This window comes from Neovison vison, chromosome 4 (genome assembly GCF_020171115.1).
Source record: "Neovison vison isolate M4711 chromosome 4, ASM_NN_V1, whole genome shotgun sequence".
Taxonomy (NCBI): Eukaryota; Metazoa; Chordata; class Mammalia; order Carnivora; family Mustelidae; genus Neogale; species Neogale vison.
In genome coordinates, this window is record NC_058094.1 from 79,305,010 (window position 1) to 79,327,364 (window position 22,355).

The 22,355-nt window shown below is 37.0% G+C and overlaps 1 protein-coding gene across 1 annotated transcript in view; it reads right to left on the minus strand.

Moving 5' to 3' along the window:
• The window catches only part of LOC122905350 (lipoxygenase homology domain-containing protein 1-like), a 299,796-nt gene that overhangs the window by 228,088 nt on the left and 49,353 nt on the right, over positions 1-22,355 (minus strand). Inside the window, 2 exon segments of the mRNA XM_044246984.1 lie at positions 9,736-9,814; positions 18,113-18,264. Of these exon segments, the coding sequence (XP_044102919.1) occupies positions 9,736-9,814; positions 18,113-18,264 (231 nt within the window).

Consider the following 22,355-nt stretch of genomic DNA (forward strand, 5'->3'; position numbering starts at 1 on the left):
AGGGCCTTAAGATTTCAACATATTAATGTAGGGGGTCCACAAACAGACCATAGCAAATACTTTTTTAAACAAACATAGGAAAATTATCAAATAAAAATAGTTGCTTGCATTTTCATTAGAAAACATGAATATGTAAGCAAAAAGATAAGTCCTTTGAAAATATGTCCTCTGAGGTCTGTAGGCATTCTTACTCATATTGGGAACATAATAGAGAACAATGTAAGAAGCACTAAATCATAGTTCTATATTTTGTACATTTTCAAGTTTCAGTATCATTAAGTCTATTTAGAAGTTTCCAGTTCCATAATCTGGGACATTTTACATAGCACTGAAAATGTCTGTTTCATGGACACTTTAGAGAAAGTGCTGATAAATCCAAATAGAAACAGAGGTTTTCAAAGAGATTAGCCTTCTAAAAATGTTTATTATTATTGATTACTGTCATTTTCTTTTTCTTTGAGCAATATTGGGTCAAATTTGCCTTCCTAGGTCATTCATAATTTCTTAGGCTAAATTTCTTTGGCCAGTTTGTCTTAAATTATCATCCAGTTCATTCAGAGCTTTAAATTTATTTATCCAAAACTGTGTATAATAGTCTCCAAACTTTTATCTGATATATATTTGTATTATATCCCCTATATCTTATTTTGGCATTTATTTTCTTCTCATTTTTATTGGACTTTTCATTGTTGGTTTACTATGTAAGGGTTTGTACTTTTTTTCCTTAGGTATCCATTCCTATAAGTAACATCAATTCTGTTTTTCTATTTCCAGTCTTTGATTTCTGTTTTTGTCTTCATTATTTTCTTTCTCTCATTTTTTCCCAATTTTTCTTTACTTCTTACATTACTTGTTTTTCCCAACTTTACTGAGATATAATTGACATATAATATTGTGTGAATTTAAGGTATGTAACTTATTGATTTGAAAAATGTATATATTGCTCTATAATTACCAAAATAAGGTTGGTTAACGTATCTGTCACATAACATAATTATATTTGTTGTTTTTGTTGTTGTTATGGTAAGAACATTCAACATCTAGTCTCATAGAAAATTTCAATTATTAATATGGTGTTATTAACTAGAGTTACCATGCTATACATTAGATCCCAGAATTTATTTCCCTTATAACTGGAAGCTTATGCCCTTTGATCAACGTCTCCTCTTTTCCCCTACCACCCAGCCCCCAGGGACCATCAATTTTACTATTTCTATGAGTTCAGCTTTTTTACATTCCACCTATAAGTTAGATCACACAGTATTTGTCTCTCTTTTTTTGCTTAGCATAATGTCCTCCAAGTTCATTCACATTGTCGCAAATGGCAGGATTTTCTTCTTTTTTAGAGCAGAATAATATTCATTCTATATATAGACCACAATTCTTTACCTATTCATCTGCTGATGGACACATAGGTGATTTCCATGTATTGGCCACTGTGAACAATGCTGCAATGAAATGAGAGTGCATCTATGTCTGTGATATAGTGAATTAATTTCTTTTGGATATATACACAAAAGTGGGATTGCTGGATCATATGGTAATTCTATTTTCATTTGGGGAGAAACTCCTATACTGCTTTCCTCAGTACTTGTACCAATTTACATTCCCACCACAGTGCATACATACAGTTTCCCTATCTAACCATTCCAGCATTTGTTATCTCTTGTCTTTTTGATGATAGCCATTCTAACAGGTGCAATGTAATACCCAAAGTGGTTTTGATGTGCATTTCCCTGATGATTACTGATGTTAAGCAGGCTTTCATGTACCTGTTGGCCATCTGGATGAGTTCTTTGGAAAAATGTCTATTCAGATCCTCTGCCCATTTTTTAACTGTATTGTATAGGGCTTTTGTTTTTGGGTTTTGGTTTTTGCTATTAAGTTGTATAACTTCTTTATATATTTTGGATATTAACCACTTATCAGATATATGATTTACAAATATTTTTCCATACTGTAAGTACATCTTTTCATTTTTTGATAATTTCCTTTGTTGTGCAGAAGCTTTTTAGTTTGATGTAATCCTGCTTGTTTATTTTTATTTTGGATGCCTATGCTTTTGGTGCCAAATCCAAAAAAAACTTTGCAAGGATGATGTTAAAAAGCTCACCACATATGTTTTCTGTTGGAAGTTTCATAGTTTCAGGTCTTACATATTTAAGTCTTTAATTCATTTTGAGTTAGTTTTTGTGGGGATGTAACATAGTGTTGCAGTTTTTTTTTTTTTTTTTTGCATGTCGCTGTCCACTTTTCCCAACACCAGTTATTGAAGAGACTATCCCTTCCACAATGTATATTCTTGGCTCCTTTGTTGTAAATTAGTTGACCATACAAGTGTGGGTTTGTTGCTGGTCTCTATTCTGCTTCATTTAAATAAACACCATAGTGTTTTGATTACTATAGTTTTGTATTATAGCTTAAAATCACAGGGAGTATGATGTTCACTTCGTTCTTTATTCTCCTCAAGATTATTTTGACTATTCAGGGTCTTTAATAGATCTATAAAAATTTTAAATTTCTTGCTCTATTTCCATAAAAAAATGCCATTGGAGTTTTTCATGGAGATTCCCCTGAATCTATAGATTGTTTTGGATAGTATGAACATTTTAACAATATTGATTCTTCCAGTCCATGAGCATAGAATACCTCACCATTTATTTGTGTCTTTTTCAATTTCTTTCATCAATATCTTAACAATTTTCAGCATACAGGTCTTTCACTTCCTTGGTTAAATTAATTCCTAGGTATCTTATTCTTTCTATTGCAAATGTAAATGAGATTTTTAAAAATTTCTCTTTCTGGGGGCACCTGGGTGGCTCAGTGGGTTAAGCCTCTGCCTTCGGATCAGGTCATGACCCCAGGGTCCTGGGATCGAGCCCCGCATCGGGCTCTCTGCTCTGCAGGGAGCCTGCTTCCTCCTCTCTCTCTGCCTGCCTCTCTGCCTACTTGTGATCTCTGTCAGATAAATAAAGAAAAAATCTTTTAAAAAAAAATTTCTCTTTCTGAAACTTCCTTATTAATGTATAGAAATGCAATAGAATTTTGTATATGGGTTTATATCCTGCAATTTTACTGAATTTTATTAATTCTAACAATTTTTGATGGAGTCCGTAGGGGTCTCTACAGATAATATTACGTCTACAAATAGTGACAGGTTTATTTCTTCCTTTGCAATTTGGATGCCTTTATTTATTTTGTTGATTAATTGATTTGGCTAGGACTTCCAATGCTTGTTGAATAAAAGTAGTGAAAGTGGGCATTTTTGGGGGGTATCTCTACTAATTTAATAAAGTATTAACTGGTGTATCTCCACATTAACTGAAAATACTTTCTATATTAAGCATTGTAGACATACCTCCTTTTATTGTGCTTCACTTTATTATATTTCACAGATACATTTTTTAACAAATTAAAGTAAACCCTCACTGTTGAGAAAAAAAAGATTCCTTTCAAAATATTCTTGCAATATATTACAGTAATGTACAATGTACGATACAATGTAGCTGGTTAACTAAGAACCCTGATGGAGACGTACAATGAGATTAATGTTGTTGTCATGCTGGTTAACACAATATCCATTCTGCAGGCCATAGATCAAGGAGTAATTTCAACTTTTAAGTATTATTTTAAAAATACATGTCATAAGGCTATAGCTGCCATAGATAGTGATTCATCTGAAAATCTGGATAAAGTAAATTGGAGATCTGGAAAGGATTCACCATTCTAGATGCCATTAAGAACATTTGCAATTCATAGGAAGAGGTCAAAATATCAGCATTAACAGAAGTTGATTCCGACCCTCATGGATGACTCTGAGGGGTTTAAGACTTTAGCGGAGGACTTAACTGCACATGGGATGGAAACTCTAAGAGAACTAGAATAAGAAGTGGAACCTGAACATGTGACTGAATACTGCAATCTCATGATAACACTTTTACAAAAGAGGAGCTGCTGCTTATGGATGAACAGAGCAAGTGGTTTCTTGCAATGAAATCTACTCCCAGTGAGTGTACTTTGAAGATTGTTGAAATGACAAAGGGTTTAGAATATTACATAAAATTAATTGATTAAGCAGCAACAGTATTTGAAAGGATTGGCTTCAATTTTGAAAGAATTTCTACTGTGGGGAAAAATGCTATCTCACAGCACCGTGCCCTACATATAAACTGGCTGTGGAAGAGTCAATTGATGTGGTAAACTTCATTGTCTTAATTTTTTAAATTGCCACAGCTGCTCCACCCTTTAGCAACCCCTACCCTAATCAGTCAGCAGCCATCAACATTGAGATAAGACCATCTACCAGCAAAAAGATTACAACTTACTAAAAGCTCAGATGATGCCTAGTATTTGTTAGCAATAAAGCATTTTTTAATTAAGGTATATACATTGTTCAGACATAATACCATCATGTACTTAAAAGACTACACTGGGAAAGCAAAAAATTTATTTGACTCACTTTATTGTCATACTCACTTTATTGAAGTGGTCTGGAGATTGTAGTATCTCCAAAACACACCTGTACTTCCTCCAAAAAATTCACAGAAACACTTTAATTTTTTTAATTCATTTTTTCTTATGTTATATTAGTAATATTTTTAGATAATTTATTCAGCAGCTTCCTCAAAAACATTGTATTATCTACATTAAACAGAGATTATTATATCAGAAAACCAAATCTGCTACCACATACCCAAAAGAATGTAATATGATTTCAAAATGCTTTGTGGTAAGTTAAGTCTCACATATAAAGAAGCATAGCAGTTTGTAATATCCAATACACATATTTATACAGTGTAGTTTATAGTCTTAACAGAAGGGGGAATTATATTCACATAATGTAGGGTACTTAAACAAACATGTCTTTGTTTTTACGCATTACCCCTCCAACATTTTTTGTGTTTAAACTTCTCTTTGCTACAAAATGCTACCACATTTTTTAAATTATCTTTTTTAATCAAATAATGTCCTTTTCATCCTGTAAACTCTCCCTCTGAGATGTTATCATAAGGACTAAGGTTTAAGAGAAATTGAAACCATTTGATTACTGGTAAACTTTAACCACTGAGATCCTCACCCTCTGTTACTAGAAGAAACAGTAATTTACCCAGTTACCCAACAAGTGATCCCAAATTTCTCTGCAACTTAGATCTACTAGGATTTTTTCAGTAACTTTAATGTTCTTCAGCTCTTATAAACAAATAATGACTGAGGATACTCTGAATAAGATTTTCTGAGAGAAAAATTTGTAATAGCAATAATGAAGCAGTTTGAAACTATTTCAGAAAGTATTCTTAGCATGTTATTACTTCTTGAATTATAAAACGGATGTAAGTTTAAAATAACAGTATTTTTTAAGTTAAAAAAAACCAATGACCTACAGCTTAATCACTTTTGGTCAGGGGGTTGGTAAATACTGAGTTCTATTTCCCTACAGAATACACTATATAAAGCCAAATATCCAGGGTGGTGGAAAAGAATTGGCCATATGGAGGAGACACTTTTCCACTCCTAAAACAAGGACTGTTAAGTCACATGCGGCAAAGATTCAATGAATGTTGGCTGACTGAACCCAAGGGAAGTAGCACAACCAGCTAAGGAAAGAAAGGCTGGCTACCTTTTCCTTTTCCTTCTTAACCAGTGGGAAACACAACCTGCTTGCCCTGGCCATTTCCATCACCACCAACTCCTAAAAGTGTTCTTAGGTAAATATCTGCTGATTTTAAAAATAAAGAGCTGGAGAAGAGATGAAGGAGGCAAGATTATAAAAGGAATTTTTCATTTCCTCCTTAAAATGTACGTGGGTAAAATGTAGAAATGGAAGAAAATAGATTAATTTTATAAAACTATATGTTGAATTTGTATTTAAAATGCAAATTAAAAAGTTCTAATCACTATCTATTGATATTCACTGTCAAGTGTATACTGCTTTGCCATTCTTTTTTTTTTTAAGATTTTATTTTCAAGTAATCTTTATACCCAATGTGGGGCTCAAACTCACCACCCCAAGATCAAGAGATCTACCAACAGAGCCAGCCAGGTGCCCTCTGCACAGCCATTCATAAACAACCTCACATAATCCTCACTATAACTATACAAAGTATTCATTCATTTTACAGATGACGAACTGAAACTCAGAGAGGTTAAGTTACTTGCTCAAGATCAAAAAGTCAACAACTGACAGGTTCTGAATTCAAATATGTGCTGCTGGTTAACATTTTGGGGGGGGAGTCTTTTATTGAAATAGTAAATTGGTTATTTTTTTTATTATGTTATGTTAGTCACCTTACTACTTTATTCATTATGTCACAGCAATAATATCTCATTTACTTAGATTCTATTTAGGTAAACTAAGAAAACCAGAATTTGGAGGAAAAAAGACAGGACTTCCAACTAGAATCAGGAAGCAAAATGTTGTATCAAACTTTTTTTTTTTTCAGCACTGACGCCATTTATTTTATTTTTTTTCAGTGTTCCAAAATCCATTGTTTATGCATCACACCCAGTGCTCCATTCAATACGTGCCCTCCATAATACCCACCACCAGGCTCACCCAATCCCCCCACACCCTCCCTTCCAAAACCTCAGATTGTTTCTCAGAGTACACAGTCTCTCATGGTTTCTCTCCCCCTCCAACTTCCCCCAACACACTTCTCCTCTCCATCTCCCAATGCTTTCTGTGTTATTCCTTATGCTCCACAAGTAAAACTATATGATAATTGACTCCCTGCTTGATTTATTTCATACAGCATAATCTCTTCCAGTCCTGTCCATGTTGACACAAAAGTTGGGTATTCATCCTTTCTGATGGAGACATAATACTCCATTGTATATATGAACCATATCTTCTTTATTCATTCGTCTGTTGAAGAGCACCTTGGTTCTTTCCACAGTTTGGCGACTGTGGTTATTGCTGCTATGCACACTGGGGTATAGATGGCCCTTCTTTTCACTAGATCTGTATCTTTGGGGTAATACCCAGTAGTGCAATTCCAGGGTCATAGGGTAGCTCTATTTTTAATTTTTTAAGGAATCTCCATACTGTTTTTCAAAGTGGCTGCCCAACTTGCAGTTCCACCAACAGTGTAAGAGGGTTCCCCTTTCTCCACATCCTCTCCAACACTTGTTGCTTAGTGTCTTGTTAATTTTGGCCATTCTAACTGGTGTAAGGTGGTATCTCAATGTGGTTTTGATTTTAATCTCCCTGATGGCTAATGATGATGATGAACACTTTTTCATGTGTCTGTTAGCCATTTGTATATCTTCTTTGGAGAAGTGTGTTCATGTCTTCCGCCCATTTTTTTTTTCAATTTATTTATTTTCAGAAAAACATTATTCATTATTTTTTCACCACACCCAGCAGAATCCTAGAGGAGAACATAGGCAGTAATCTCTTTGATATCAGCCACAGCAACTTCTTTCAAGATACGTCTCCAAAGGCAAAGGAAACAAAAGCGAAAATAAACTTCTGGGACTTCATCAAAATCAAAAGCTTCTGCACAGCAAAGGAAACAGTCAAAAAAACAAAGAGGCAACCCACGGAATGGGAGAAAATATTTGCAAATGACAGTACAGACAAAAGGTTGATATCCAGGATCTATAATGAACTCCTCAAACTCAACCCACACAAAACAGGCAAACACATCAAAAAATGGGCAGAAGATATGAACAGACACTTCTCCAAACAAGACATACAAATGGCTATCAGACACATGAAAAAATGCTCATCATCATTAGCCCTCAGGGAGATTCGAATTAAAACCACATTGAGATATCACCTTACACCAGTTAGAATGGCCAAAATTAACAAACAGGAAATAACATGTGTTGGAGAGGATGTGGAGAAAGGGGAACCCTCTTCCACTGTTGGTGGGAATGCAAGTTGGTGCAGCCTCTTTGGAGAACAGTGTGGAGATTCCTCAAGAAATTAAAAATAGAGCTTCCCTATGACCCTGCAGTTGCACTCCTGGGTATTTACCCCAAAGATACAGATGTCGTGAAAAGAAGGGCCATCTGTACCCCAATGTTTATAGCAGCAATGGCCACAGTCGCCAAACTATGGAAAGAACCAAGATGCCCTTCAACGGATGAATGGATAAGGAAGATGTGGTCCATATACACTATGGAGTATTATGCCTCCATCAGAAAGGATGAATACCCAACTTTTGTAGCAACATGGATGGGACTGGAAGAGATTATGCTGAGTGAAATAAGTCAAGCAGAGAGAGTCAATTATCATATGGTTTCACTTATTTGTGGAGCATAACAAATAGCATGGAGGACAAGGGGCATTAGAGAGGAGTAGGGAATTTGGGTAAATTGGAAGGGGAGGTGAACCATGAGAGACTATGGACTCTGAAAAACAATCTGAGGGGTTTGAAGTGGTGGGGGGTGGGAGGTTGGGGTACCAGGTGGTGGGTATTATAGAGGGCACGGCTTGCATGGAGCACTGGGTGTGGTGTATCAAACTTTTGCGATTTAAAATCATCTTGCTACCTCTTGGTATACTAAAGGGCAGGCATCCCATCTTAATCATCCTTGTATTTACTATAGAGAGTACTCAGTACAGCACTTTGTACATAGTAGATCCACAAAAAAATATTTATAAAATTGAATTAGTTGCTTGTGTTAGCTTGTGCACATTTACATGTCCTATTAATGTTGTACTAAAGCATTGTCTAACAAGCCTGCCTGATAGTCATGTGACTCCCTACAGAAGCATAATGCTATTTAACATAGTATTTACTATGGATAAGAGCCGATTATAAAATTATCCATCAACTGATAGAAAATAAACTGCAACAGATTTGAGTCTGGTCAAATTATAAACAAATTACAACCAAGAGAGAAGACAACATCACAGGTATGTTTTTACTGTCTTACGACATTAGTCACATTTTAAATTTAATTTATCGATCTCACTCAACATTCTTTTTGTTTTCACTGATTATAGGAATATATTTTTCAGTTTCATGTAACTTCCTTTGAACAAGGTTCTCACCTTGCTACGATTCTCATTAATTATTTAAACACATTTCCAGGATATATTGGTAAAAAAAACTTTGTTTTTAACACTTTGACAATTATGCATTGATACTTTCTAGTGAAAGAATTTATCCTCTTGTGTGATGTTTTATCCATTTTGTGGTATGTATACATTAGTACTCTTATCTTTTGTTGCAGAATTTTGCTTATCTTATGTTTGTTTTACACAGTAGCTGAAAATGAACTTATTGGGAAGTTGTAGGTTATCTCGCTAAACTGATGGGAAAATTGAGAGAGAAGCATAAACAAAATAGCAGCAGAAAACACAACTGTGAACTTGTTCCCAAGACAGTCTCCTCAACATGCCACTGTTGACACTAGTTGCTACTACTTCATAGAATATCACTGCCAGCAGACACTGTTGCTATACCCACAAGTAGCATGTTAGAATGCCACCACATGCCACAGCATATAAATCCCAAATTCCCCTGATTTTTATGCATCACTCATTCTAGCATTTTAGACAGAGCATCTTCTTGGACAAGCCTACAGCCAAAAAAAAAAAAAAAAAAAACCCACATCTGCTTAAAATTTAAAGAATATTTGTGTCCATTATTTTAATTTCAGATAGTCAATACTTAAAGATGAATTTCTTATATGTTTGTTATAATTATTAACTAAATTTGTACAGGGTTTTACATGAAAAGAGTGGAATCAAGCCTTGAATATCTAATTATATAAGGCTTTTACCTGGGCCAACCCCATCATGACCTATGACAATCTTATACAAATCCCCAAGATGCACAGCTTCTAGGGAGAAGGTGTCAGTCTGTAACAAAGCAAAAGAGTATAGTTATATCTGGACTATGAGAAGGATTTTTAATAAGATTATATATTAAGATATACTAAAAATTGACTGGGAAAAGAATTAGGGTCATTCAATAAATCTAAATAATGAAGGTAAAGGTAAAACAATGTTAATTTGCAGAACATAATAAGATTTTTAATATACTCCACTCATTTTTGTTAGCCATATGTCATTATGAAAACATAAATTTGGGGATCCTACAAATATATGTTTCAAATATTAGCACATATGAAATAATTATAAAATATACCTTTATTTTTCAGTCCTTTGAATACAACCAATACATACCTTCCCTAGGGTGAAATTTTTTAAGCAATGTTTATAGGCCATTGACAAATATAATGTTTCTAAAGTAACTTTATAATATTGATGAAAAAAATTATTAGAAATTTATAACATCTATCTGAATCCCAATGTGCTGCTACAATAAAAATTATTCATCTTTCTACTCCAAAGGTTTATGTATTCAGAATATGGGTTAAAGTAAGCAGCACAAAGTTTCTTTGATAAAAATCTAAGATAATATTATAGGTTAAAATGCAAGGAAAAAATATAAGATGTAGCATATCAGTTGAAAAATAACAAAACAAAAATAACATTTTCATTTATATAGTGACTTATACATTTTGAAATATTTTCATATACATTTTACTTTAGCCTTAGAAGTCACTCAGTGAGAAGAATATTTATTCCACAAAAGGAAAAGTGAGGCACAGAACGAGGATTAGAGATCAGTTCCTCTGATATATCACAAAACTACTTTACAGCCACTTTGTCTTTACATAAGTGGACTATAAAAAATATAAATAACATATAAGGCCATTCATTTAAAAAATATATTGTCTCTCCCTAATACAGATTAATGTGTAACATCATCCTCCCTTTATCTATGACACACATCTGATAGAAAGGAGGAATTTCTGTGCAAACAAAATAATAGCAGAGAAAATTATGTTATAATATTTATGATCATTGATCTAGAGAATGCCAAGAAAAATAAAGGAAACATGTAAAGAAAATATCCTGTCATACTCACTTAAAAATTATTTGGTCATCAAAAAAAAAAAAGCTGAAAAAATTTAAATGTAATGATCCTTTTATGCTTTATTCAGTTAAATATAATTAATATCAGTAATAATAAAAATGATATTATATATTCAATTTCCACATTTGACAATGAAAGTTGCTATCTACAGTGAATGACATTTAACAATATAAAGGTAGATTTAAAAATCAGACAACAGAGGATGACTTCACTTCAGCAAGATGGTGGACTAGGGAAAACCAAGCCCTCATTCCCCCGTGGAGACACCATTTTAACAATAATATATGGGCTATAATACTTCAGTGCAAATTCTGGACACCAGATGAGAAGCTGCAGTACCTACTTGAATGCATAATAAAAAAGGAACTCCATCAAAAGAGGTAGGGAAGCTTGTGACTTTTTTCATACTCTACTTGGCATAGTGTGTTGTAATTGAGAGGAAACTTTCCATGTCCTGGATCCTCCTCTGGGACAAAAACAAAGGAGTGGATAATGTACACAAAATTCTGGCTTCTGACAAGATGGCGGGGTACTAGGAAGAGGAGTCTTTTCAGCTGGTACCCCAAAGTGAGCTGATTACCTACCAAAGAACTCCGATCACCCATGAAATCAGCCTGAGATCAGAATTATACACGTCTGGATCTCTACAGGGGCAGAAGACGCCAGTGAGCAGGTAAAGCAGAATGGGAACGGTGGACTGATATCAGAAGATAAACAAAAGGGGGAGGGAGCCACCAGAGGCGACCGGTGGGAAAGTAATACCCCAATACGAGCAAGAGTGCCCTGCGTCTGGGGACCAGCATTAACTTGGAGACTGGTTGAAAGCACTCCAAAAGAGCAAAGGATTGCGGGGGGAAATTGTGGGAATTGGGGCGGCTAGGGACAGGGGCTTAAGTCCCCGGTCCCAGACGGCCTCCCCGGCGTGGAGGCAGAGAGAGTGTGGCGGAGAAACCAGCTCCTGGTCCCTAAGCCGCCAGCGCGCCCCAGAGCGCATGGGATCCGGCTCCTGTGAGGGGATGGGAGCTGCGCCGGTCTGCAGAACGCGTGCTAGCCCTACCACAAAGCACGCACGTCCCTCCAGCTCTCCTGGGTCACTAAGGCCCGGTGGCGCTTCTTGACCTACGCCATTGTTTCAAAGTCTAAGCCGGGTGCCCACAAAACTCTTCCCCGGACAGAGGCGTGCAAAAGCCCAGCCTGCGGCTTACGGACCAGCGCCCCGTTCTCAGTGCCCCAGACGCGCGCCCGACCCACAGCCGCCTCTGAAAAGAGGTGCGCACAAGCCGGGCACTCCCAGCCCGGACCGGCGGCAAAATCTCAGTGTGCGATCACTGCTTGGAACATCTCTGGCAGTCAGGAGCTCCCAGACAGCCGCCACTGCCTTGGCTTTGGGGACGAGGAAAAGATCCTGCGCCCCCAGGGTCTGCAACTTGGAAACTGCACTGCCAGCGTCCAAGGGGGGATTTATTCAGCTTCTGCACCCAGACTGAGGCTTCTCTCTGAGACGGAGATCAGGAAGTGTTCCAGGGTGCACCTGGACTGCACCAGAGTTGATACATCCAGCTACATCTGTTCAGTCTTCTCCCACCAAAATGACTAGGAGGAGGAATGCCCAACAGAAGAAAAATACAGAGGATGGACCTTCTGCAACAGAGCTAACGGCTATCAACATAGACAATATGTCGGAAAGAGAATTCAGGCTAACAATTATCCAGGCAATAGCTAGGTTGGAGAAAGCCATGGATGACCAAACAGAATTGATTAGGGCTGAACTGAAAGCGACCAGACAGGATGTTCACAATATTAGGGCGGAGCTTAAAGCTACCAGGGAGGAGGTCCACAATGCTCTCAATGAGTTCCAATCCAATCTAAACTCTCTCAAAGCTAGGGTAACTGAGACAGAAGATAGAATTAGTGATCTGGAAGACAAACAGATAGAGAGAAAGGATCAGGAGGAAGCCTGGAACAAACAGCTTAGATCCCACGAAAGCAGAATCAGGGAAATAAATGATGCCATGAAGTGTTCCAACGTCAGAATTATTGGAATTCCTGAAGGGGAGGAGAAAGAAAAAAATCTAGAAGATATCGTGGAACAAGTCCTTCATGAAAATTTTCCGAATCTCGCGAATGAAACCAGCGTTCATGTACTAGAGGCTGAACGGTCTCCACCCAAGATTATACACTCCAAAAAAACATCACGACAACTGATAGTCAAATTGAGAAATTATAATTGTAGGTATACTCTCTTGAAAGCCGCCAGGGCAAAGAGGCTCCTTACTTACAGAGGGAAGCCCATCAGAATAACGTCAGACCTGTCCACAGAGACCTGGCAAGCCAGAAGAGGCTGGCAAGATATATTCAGGGCACTAAATGAGAAGAACATGCAGCCAAGAATACTTTATCCAGCAAGACTGACATTCAAAATGGATGGAGACATAAAGAGTTTCCAAGACCGGCAAGGCTTAAAAGACTATGCAACCACCAAGCCGATACTGCAGGAAATATTAAGGGGGGTTCTATAAAAGAGGAAAAATCCCAAGAATAGCATTGAACAGAAATATAGAGACAGTCTACAGAAAGAAAGACTTCAAAGGTAACTCGATGTCAATAAAAACGTATCTATCAATAATCACTCTCAATGTGAATGGCCTAAATGCACCCATAAAACGGCACAGGGTTGCAGATTGGATAACACGACAGGACCCATCCATATGCTGTCTACAAGAGACCCATTTTGAACCTAAAGATACACGCAGACTGAAAGTGAAGGGGTGGAGAAGCATCTTTCATGCCAATGGGACTCAAAAGAAGGCTGGGGTAGCGATTCTCATATCAGATAAATTAGACTTCAAACTATAGACTGTAGTCAGAGATACAGAAGGACACTACATAATCCTTAAAGGGACTATCCACCAAGAGGATCTAACAATTGTAAATATCTATGCTCCCAATGTGGGAGCAGCCAATTACTTAAGAAAACTGTTAATCAAGATAAAGAGTCATATTGATATGAATACACTAATCGTAGGAGATCTTAACACGCCTCTTTCAGAATTAGACAGATCATCGAAGCAGAAAATCAATAAAGAAACAAGAGCATTGAATGACACATTGGACCAGATGGACCTCATAGATATATACAGAACATTCCACCCTAAAACAGCAGAATACTCATTCTTCTCAAGTGCACACGGAACCTTCTCCAGAATAGACCACATACTGGGTCACAAATCAGGACTCAACCGATACCAAAAGACTGAGATGATTCCCTGCATATTCTCAGATCACAATGCTTTGAAACTGGAGCTCAATCACAAGGAAAAGTTCCGAAGGAACTCAAACACCTGGAAGCTAAAGACCACCTTGCTTAAGAATGCTTGGATCAACCAGGAGATCAAAGAAGAACTGAAACAATTCATGGAAACCAATGAGAATGAAGACACTTTGGTCCAAAACCTATGGGATACAGCAAAGGCGGTCCTAAGGGGAAAATATATAGCCATCCAAGCCTTGCTCAAAAAAATTGAAAAATCCAGAACACACCAGCTGTCTCTACACCTTAAAGAACTGGAGGATCAACAACAAATCAAACCAACTCCACACATAAGAAGGGAAATCATCACGATTAGAGCTGAGATCAATGAGGGAGAAACCAGAGATACAGTAGAACGTATCAATGAAACTAGAGGCTGGTTTTTTGAAAGAATCAATAAGATCGATAAGCCACTGGCTACACTAATCCAAAAGAAAAGAGAGAAATCCCAAATTCATAAAATTATGAATGAAAAGGGAGAGATCACAACTAACGCCAAGGAAGTAGAAACAATCATCAGAAGTTATTATGAACAGTTATATGCCAATAAGCTTAGCAACCTAGATGAAATGGATGCATTCCTGGAAAAATATAAACTACCAAAATTGAACCAGGAAGAAATCGACAACCTGAATAGACCGATGTCTAATAACGAGATTGAAGCAGTGATCAAAAACCTCCCAAAAAACAAGAGCCCAGGACCTGACAGATTCCCTGGGGAATTCTACCAAACCTTCCAAGAAGAAATAACACCTATTCTCCTGAAGCTGTTTCAAAAAATTGAAGCAGAAGGAAAACTTCCAGACTCTTTCTATGAAGCCAGCATTACCCTGATCCCCAAACCAGGCAAGGACCATACCAAAAAGGAAAATTTCAGACCAATATCACTGATGAATACGGATGCTAAGATTCTCAACAAGATCCTAGCCAACAGGATCCAACAGCACATTAAAAAGATTATCCACCATGATCAGGTGGGATTCATCCCTGGGCTACAAGGATGGTTCAACATTCGCAAATCAATCAATGTGATACAACAAATTAATAAGAGAAGAGAGAAGAACCACATGGTCCTCTCAATTGATGCAGAAAAAGCATTTGACAAAATCCAGCATCCATTCCTGATTAAAACGCTTCAAAGTATAGGGATAGAGGGAACATTCCTGGACCTCATCAAATCTATCTATGAAAGACCCACAGCAAATATCATCCTCAATGGGAAAAAGCTTGCAGCCTTCCCATTGAGATCAGGAACAAGACAAGGATGCCCACTTTCACCACTCTTGTTCAACATAGTATTAGAAGTCCTAGCAACAGCAATCAGACAACAGAGAGAAATAAAAGGTATCCAAGTTGGTAATGAAGAAGTCAAACTCTCTCTCTTCGCAGATGACATGATTCTTTATATGGAAAACCCAAAAGACTCCACCCCCAAACTACTAGAACTCATACAGCAATTCAGCAACGTGGCAGGATACAAAGTCAATGTGCAGAAATCAGTGGCTTTCTTATACACTAACAATGAAAATACAGAAAGGGAAATTAGAGAATCGATTCCATTTACTATAGCACCAAGAACCATAAGATACCTTGGAATAAACCTAACTAAAGACGTAAAGGATCTGTACTTGAGGAACTATAGAACACTCATGAAAGAAATTGAAGAAGACACAAAAAGATGGAAGACCATTCCATGCTCTTGGATCGGAAGAATAAACATTGTTAAAATGTCTATACTGCCTAGAGCAATCTATACTTTTAATGCCATTCTGATCAAAATTCCACCGGCATTCTTCAAAGAGCTGGAGCAAATAATCCTAAAATTTGTATGGAATCAGAAGAGACCCCGAATCGCTAAGGAAATGTTGAAAAACAAAAATAAAGCTGGCGGCATCACCTTACCTGATTTCAAGCTTTATTACAAAGCTGTGATCACCAAGACAGCATGGTACTGGCATAAAAACAGACACATTGACCAGTGGAACAGAGTAGAGAGCCCTGAAATGGACCCTCAACTCTATGGTCAAGTAATCTTTGACAAAACAGGAAATAATATACAGTGGAAAAAAGACAGTCTCTTCAATAAATGGTGCTGGGAAAACTGGACAGCTATATGTAGAAGAATGAAACTCGACCATTCTCTTACACCGTACACAAAGATCAACTCAAAATGGATAAAAGACCTCAACGTGAGACAGGAATCCATCAGAATCTTAGAGGAGAACATAGGCAGTAATCTCTTTGATATCAGCCACAGCAACTTCTTTCAAGATACGTCTCCAAAGGCAAAGGAAACAAAAGCGAAAATAAACTTCTGGGACTTCATCAAAATCAAAAGCTTCTGCACAGCAAAGGAAACAGTCAACAAAACAAAGAGGCAACCCACGGAATGGGAGAAGATATTTGCAAATGACAGTACAGACAAAAGGTTGATATCCAGGATCTATAATGAACTCCTCAAACTCAACCCACACGAAACAGACAAACACATCAAAAAATGGGCAGAAGATATGAACAGACACTTCTCCAAACAAGACATACAAATGGCTATCAGACACATGAAAAAATGCTCATCATCATTAGCCCTCAGGGAGATTCAAATTAAAACCACATTGAGATATCACCTTACACCAGTTAGAATGGCCAAAATTAACAAAACAGGAAACAACATGTGTTGGAGAGGATGTGGAGAAAGGGGAACCCTCTTCCACTGTTGGTGGGAATGCAAGTTGGTGCAGCCTCTTTGGAGAACAGTGTGGAGATTCCTCAAGAAATTAAAAATAGAGCTTCCCTACGACCCTGCAATTGCACTCCTGGGTATTTACCCCAAAGATACAGATGTCGTGAAAAGAAGGGCCATCTGTACCCCAATGTTTATAGCAGCAATGGCCACAGTCGCCAAACTATGGAAAGAACCAAGATGCCCTTCAACGGATGAATGGATAAGGAAGATGTGGTCCATATACACTATGGAGTATTATGCCTCCATCAGAAAGGATGAATACCCAACTTTTGTAGCAACATGGACGGGACTGGAAGAGATTATGCTGAGTGAAATCAGTCAAGTAGAGAGAGTCAATTATCATATGGTTTCACTTATTTGTGGAGCATAACAAATAGCATGGAGGACAAGGGGCGTTAGAGAGGAGTAGGGAATTTGGGTAAATTGGAAGGGGAGGTGAACCATGAGAGACTATGGACTCTGAAAAACAGTCTGAGGGGTTTGAAGTGGCGGGGGGGTGGGAGGTTGGGGTACCAGGTGGTGGGTATTATAGAGGGCATGGCTTGCATGGAGCACTGGGTGTGGTGAAAAAATAATGAATACTGTTTTTCTGAAAATAAATAAATTGAAAAAAAAATCTAGGTGTCCTGCATATATTCAAAAGTATTGAATGAACAGTACTAAAGGGATATTTGCACACTTATTACATTATTTTTAATAGGCAAGAGTTTGACAACCAAAACTTCCATCGATGTATGAATCGATTAAAAAATGTGGTATATGTGTACAATAAAATATTATCCAGGTTTAAAAAGGAAGGAAATCCTATCATACTGTACAGCATGGATGAATATTGAAGACATTATGCTAAGTGGAATAAGCCAGTCACAAAAAGACAATTATTATATGATTCCAATTATATGAGATATCTGAAGTAGTCAAATTTATAGAAACAGAAAGTAAAATGTGATTGACAAGGGCTGAGGGGAGGGATAAATATGCAGTTCTTTAATCAGTACAGAATTTCAGTTTTGCAGGATGAAAAATGTCTAGATTATTCTGTGAATATACTTAACAGTAGGGAACTTAAAAACACTTAAACATAATTATGACTTTAGTAAAGTTTTATTTTATTGTTTTACCACAATTTTAAAAAATCGAACAAAGGATTTTGTCACTTACTTGTCCTCTTAAAAAACTGAAGGAGTTCTTTGATCGAAATAGTTGTCTAGATCCTGAATCTCCCTTTTCCCCATAGATAGAAATGTACACACTTGCTCCTGTTCCAGCATTCCAACGCTCACCTGTTGCCACATGCACTTCGTATACTGTCACTGACAACGAAAGAAAAATAATTTTTATATGCCAAGAATTACTCTTATGGTAGAAAAATTACTTATACCTAATCAAGAGTTCCAGTTCCAGTTAAAATGCAGTAACACATTCTACCCAGTTTCTCCCACTGAATACAACTAGAAAATTTTGATAAAATATATGGTACAGCTACAGAAAGATGCTGAAGAATAAACTCTACTGGGGGGATTGGGAAAGAAGACCAGATTTTGAGGTACTAACAAGTGATACTATCTTTTTTTTTTTTTTTTTTTTTTTTTGTCCCCTGCTATTTCCCACCCTGAACTCAGTTCACCAGAAAGCTGGAAATAGGCACTGAAGCTTAGACAGAGGCAGCTCAGGAGACCTCTTCCTCAGGTTTAAGAACCAGGAAAGAAAATTCCTAACACATAGGGATAGTACAGATACTGTACCGTTCTTTGTTTGTTGTTTATTTGTTTGTTTGTTTGTTTTTGGCCTTTCATTTCTCCATTCTCTCACATCTCAGTGCCCATGCACAGAAGCAAACAGGAACCAACACTCTGAGGAAGAACTTCTGCCCCTGTTCACAGGATCTGGGATTCAGTAGGGTGGGGCCAATCTCAATTGCTTTCTTTGCTCTCTCTGTTCTATCACTACTTAGCCCTGGACATCGGAAGACCACAGAAATGTACAGCAAAGCAGGTAAACTAAAGCATCAGCTAACCCATCAAAAGACTAAAAATGGAGCCAGGGAACTGGAAAGTATGAAAGAGTTTCATAGAGGGAAGAAAGGCAAACACAGAAAGCTCTTTATTTAATCCTGGGCTCATCCCTAAACTAAGGATGTATGAGTACCAAAGACTCTGAGATCTAAACCAACAGATAAACGTTCATGTAGGCCCTAGATTCACTAATGAATAGTATATAGGTGGGACAGATCTGAATAGCACTGTCAAGTCTTTTAAAACTAAACTGGCATTGGAACCACAGCCTGAAACTAACCAGTGGTCAACTATCTGTTCAAACAAAAATATAAACATTCTCCATAGGATTTAAATAACATCCAGTCTCAAATAATAATATGTAAAATATCCAGGATATAATTCAAAATTATTCTGCATATGAAGAACCGGAAAAATTTCAAATCATATGGGAGAAGACAATGACAAGAGATATCAACTTCAAAATGATACCAAGTATTGGAATTATCTGACAAAATTTTTACAACAACTATGACACAAATGGTACTGTAACAATCATAAACACTTTCAAAATGGATGGAAATACAGAAAGTATCAATAAAAGAAAACTTAAAAAAGGAACAAATGGAAATCGTAGACCTCAACAAACACCATAAGCAAATTTTAAAACTTACTGAACAGGGTCAAAAGAATGAGGAGCACATAAGACAACATTAGTGAACTTGAAAAGAGAGTAAATAGAAATTATGTAAGTTAACAAAAGAGAAAAAAAATTCCCTAACAATTTTAAATATTAACATATTTTAAATTTTAAAAATTTAAAATATAGAAGATATTTTGTTTTAAATATAAAAATACTTTCATTTCATTTTCATTCAGGGCATACCCTGATCCCCAAACCAGGCAAAGACCCCACCAAAAAGGAGAATTTCAGACTAATATCCCTGATGAATATGGATGCCAAGATTCTCAACAAGATTCTAGCTAATCCAGAATCCAAAAGTATATTAAAAAGATTATCCACCATGACCAGATGGGATTGATCCATGGGATGCAAGCATGGTTCAACATCTGCAAATCAATCAATATGACAGAACAAATCGATAAGAGGATAGAAAAACCACATGGTCCTCTCGATGAAGAAAAAGCAATTGACAAGAACCACATGGTCCTCTCAATTGATGCAGAAAAAGCATTTGACAAAATCCAGCATCTGTTCCTGATTAAAACCCTTCAAAATATAGGGATAGAGGGAATATTCCTCAACTTCATAAAATCTACCCATGAAAAACCCACAGCAAATATCATCCTCAATGGGGAAAAACTGACAGCCTTCCCATTAATGTCAGGAACACAACAAGGATGCCCACTCTCACCACTGTTGTTCAACATAGTATTAAAAGTCCTAGTAACAGCAATCAAACAACAAAAAGAAATAAAACATAGTCAGATTAGCAATGAAGAAGTCAAACTCTCTCTCTCTTTGCAGATGACATGATACTTTATATGGAAAACCTAAAAGACTCTACCCCAAACTACTAGAACTCATAAAACAATTCAGTAATGTGGCAGGATATAAAATCAATGCACAGAAATCAGTTGCTTTCTCACACACAAATAATGAAAATACAGAAAAGGAAATTAGAGAATTGATTCCGTTTACTATAGCACCAAGAACCATAAGATACCTGGGAATAAACCTAACCAAAGAGATAAAGGATGTCTTTGTAGCCAAAGAATTACAGAACACTCATGAAAGAAATTAAAGACACAAAAAGATAGAAGACAATTCCATGCTCATGGGTCTGGAGAATAAATATTTTTAAAATGTCTATACTGCCCAGAGCAATCTACACTTTCAATGCCATCCCAGTCAAAATTCCACAGACATTTTTCAAAGTGCTAGAACAAATATTCTTAAAATTTGTATGGAACCAGAAAAGACCTTGAACTGCTAAGGAAATTTTGAAAAAGAAAAACAAATCTGAGACATCACGTTGCCTGATTTCAAGCTTTACTACAAAGCTATGATCACCAGGACAGCATGGTAGAGGCACAAAAATAGACATATAGACCAGTAGAACAGAACAGAGAGTCCACATATGGACTCTCAGCTCTACGGTCAAATAATCTTTGACAAAGCAAGAAAAAATATTCAGTGGAAAAAAGACAGTCTCTTCAATAAATGGTACTGGAAAAATTGGGCAGTTATGTGTAGAAGAATGAAACTCAACCATTCTCTTACACCATACACAAAGATAAACTTGAAATAGATAAAAGACCTCAACGTGAGGCAGGAATCTGTGAAAATCCCAGAGAAGAACATAGACAGTAACCTCTTCGACATCAGCCACAGCAACTTCTTTCATGATATGTCTCCAAAGGCAAAGGAAACAAAAGAAAAAATAAGCTGTTGGGACTTCATCAAGATCAAAAGCTATGCCATAGCAAAGGAAACAGTCAACAAAACAAAGAGGCAACCCAAAGAATAGGAGAAGATATTTACAAATGAAACTATAGACAAAGGGCTGGTATCCAAGATCTATAAAGAACTTCTCAAACTCAACACCCAAAAAACAGATGATCACATCAGAAAATGGGCAAAAGACATGAATAGACATTTCTCCAAAGAAGATATACAAATGGCTAACAGACACATAAGAAAATGTTCATCATCATTAGCAATCAGGGAGATTCAAATCAAAACCACATTGAGATACCACTTTATACAAGTAGAATTGCAAAAATTAACAAGACAGTAAACATCATATATTAGAGAAGGTATGGAGAAAGGGGAACCCTCTTACACTGTTGGTGGTAATGCAAGCTGGTGCAACCACTTTGGAAAACAGTGTGGAAATTCCTCAAAAAATCAAAATAGAGCTACCCTATGACCCTGGAATTGCACTACTGGGTATTTACCCCAAAGATACAGACATAGTGAAAAGAAGGGCCATCTGTACCCCAATGTTCATAGCAGCAATGGCCACACTCACCAAACTGTGGAAATAACCAAGATGCCCTTCAACGGACGAATGGATAAAGAAGATATGGTCCATATATACAATGGAGTATTGTGCTTCTAGCAGAAAGGATGAATACCTAACTTTTATATCAACATGGATGGGACTAGAAGAGATTATGCTGAATGAAATAAGTCCAGCAGAGGAGGTCAAGTATCATATGGTTTCACTTACTTGTAGAGCTTAAGGAATAACATGGAGGACATTGGAAGATGGAGAGGAGAAGCGATATGGGGAAAATCAGAGGGGGATATAAACCATGAGAGACTGAACTCTGAGTAAAAAACTGAGGGGTTTGGAGGGGAGGGGAGTGGGGGGTTTGGTGAGTCTGGTGGTGGGTATTATGGAGGGCATGTATTGCATGGAGCACTGGGTGTGGTCCATAAA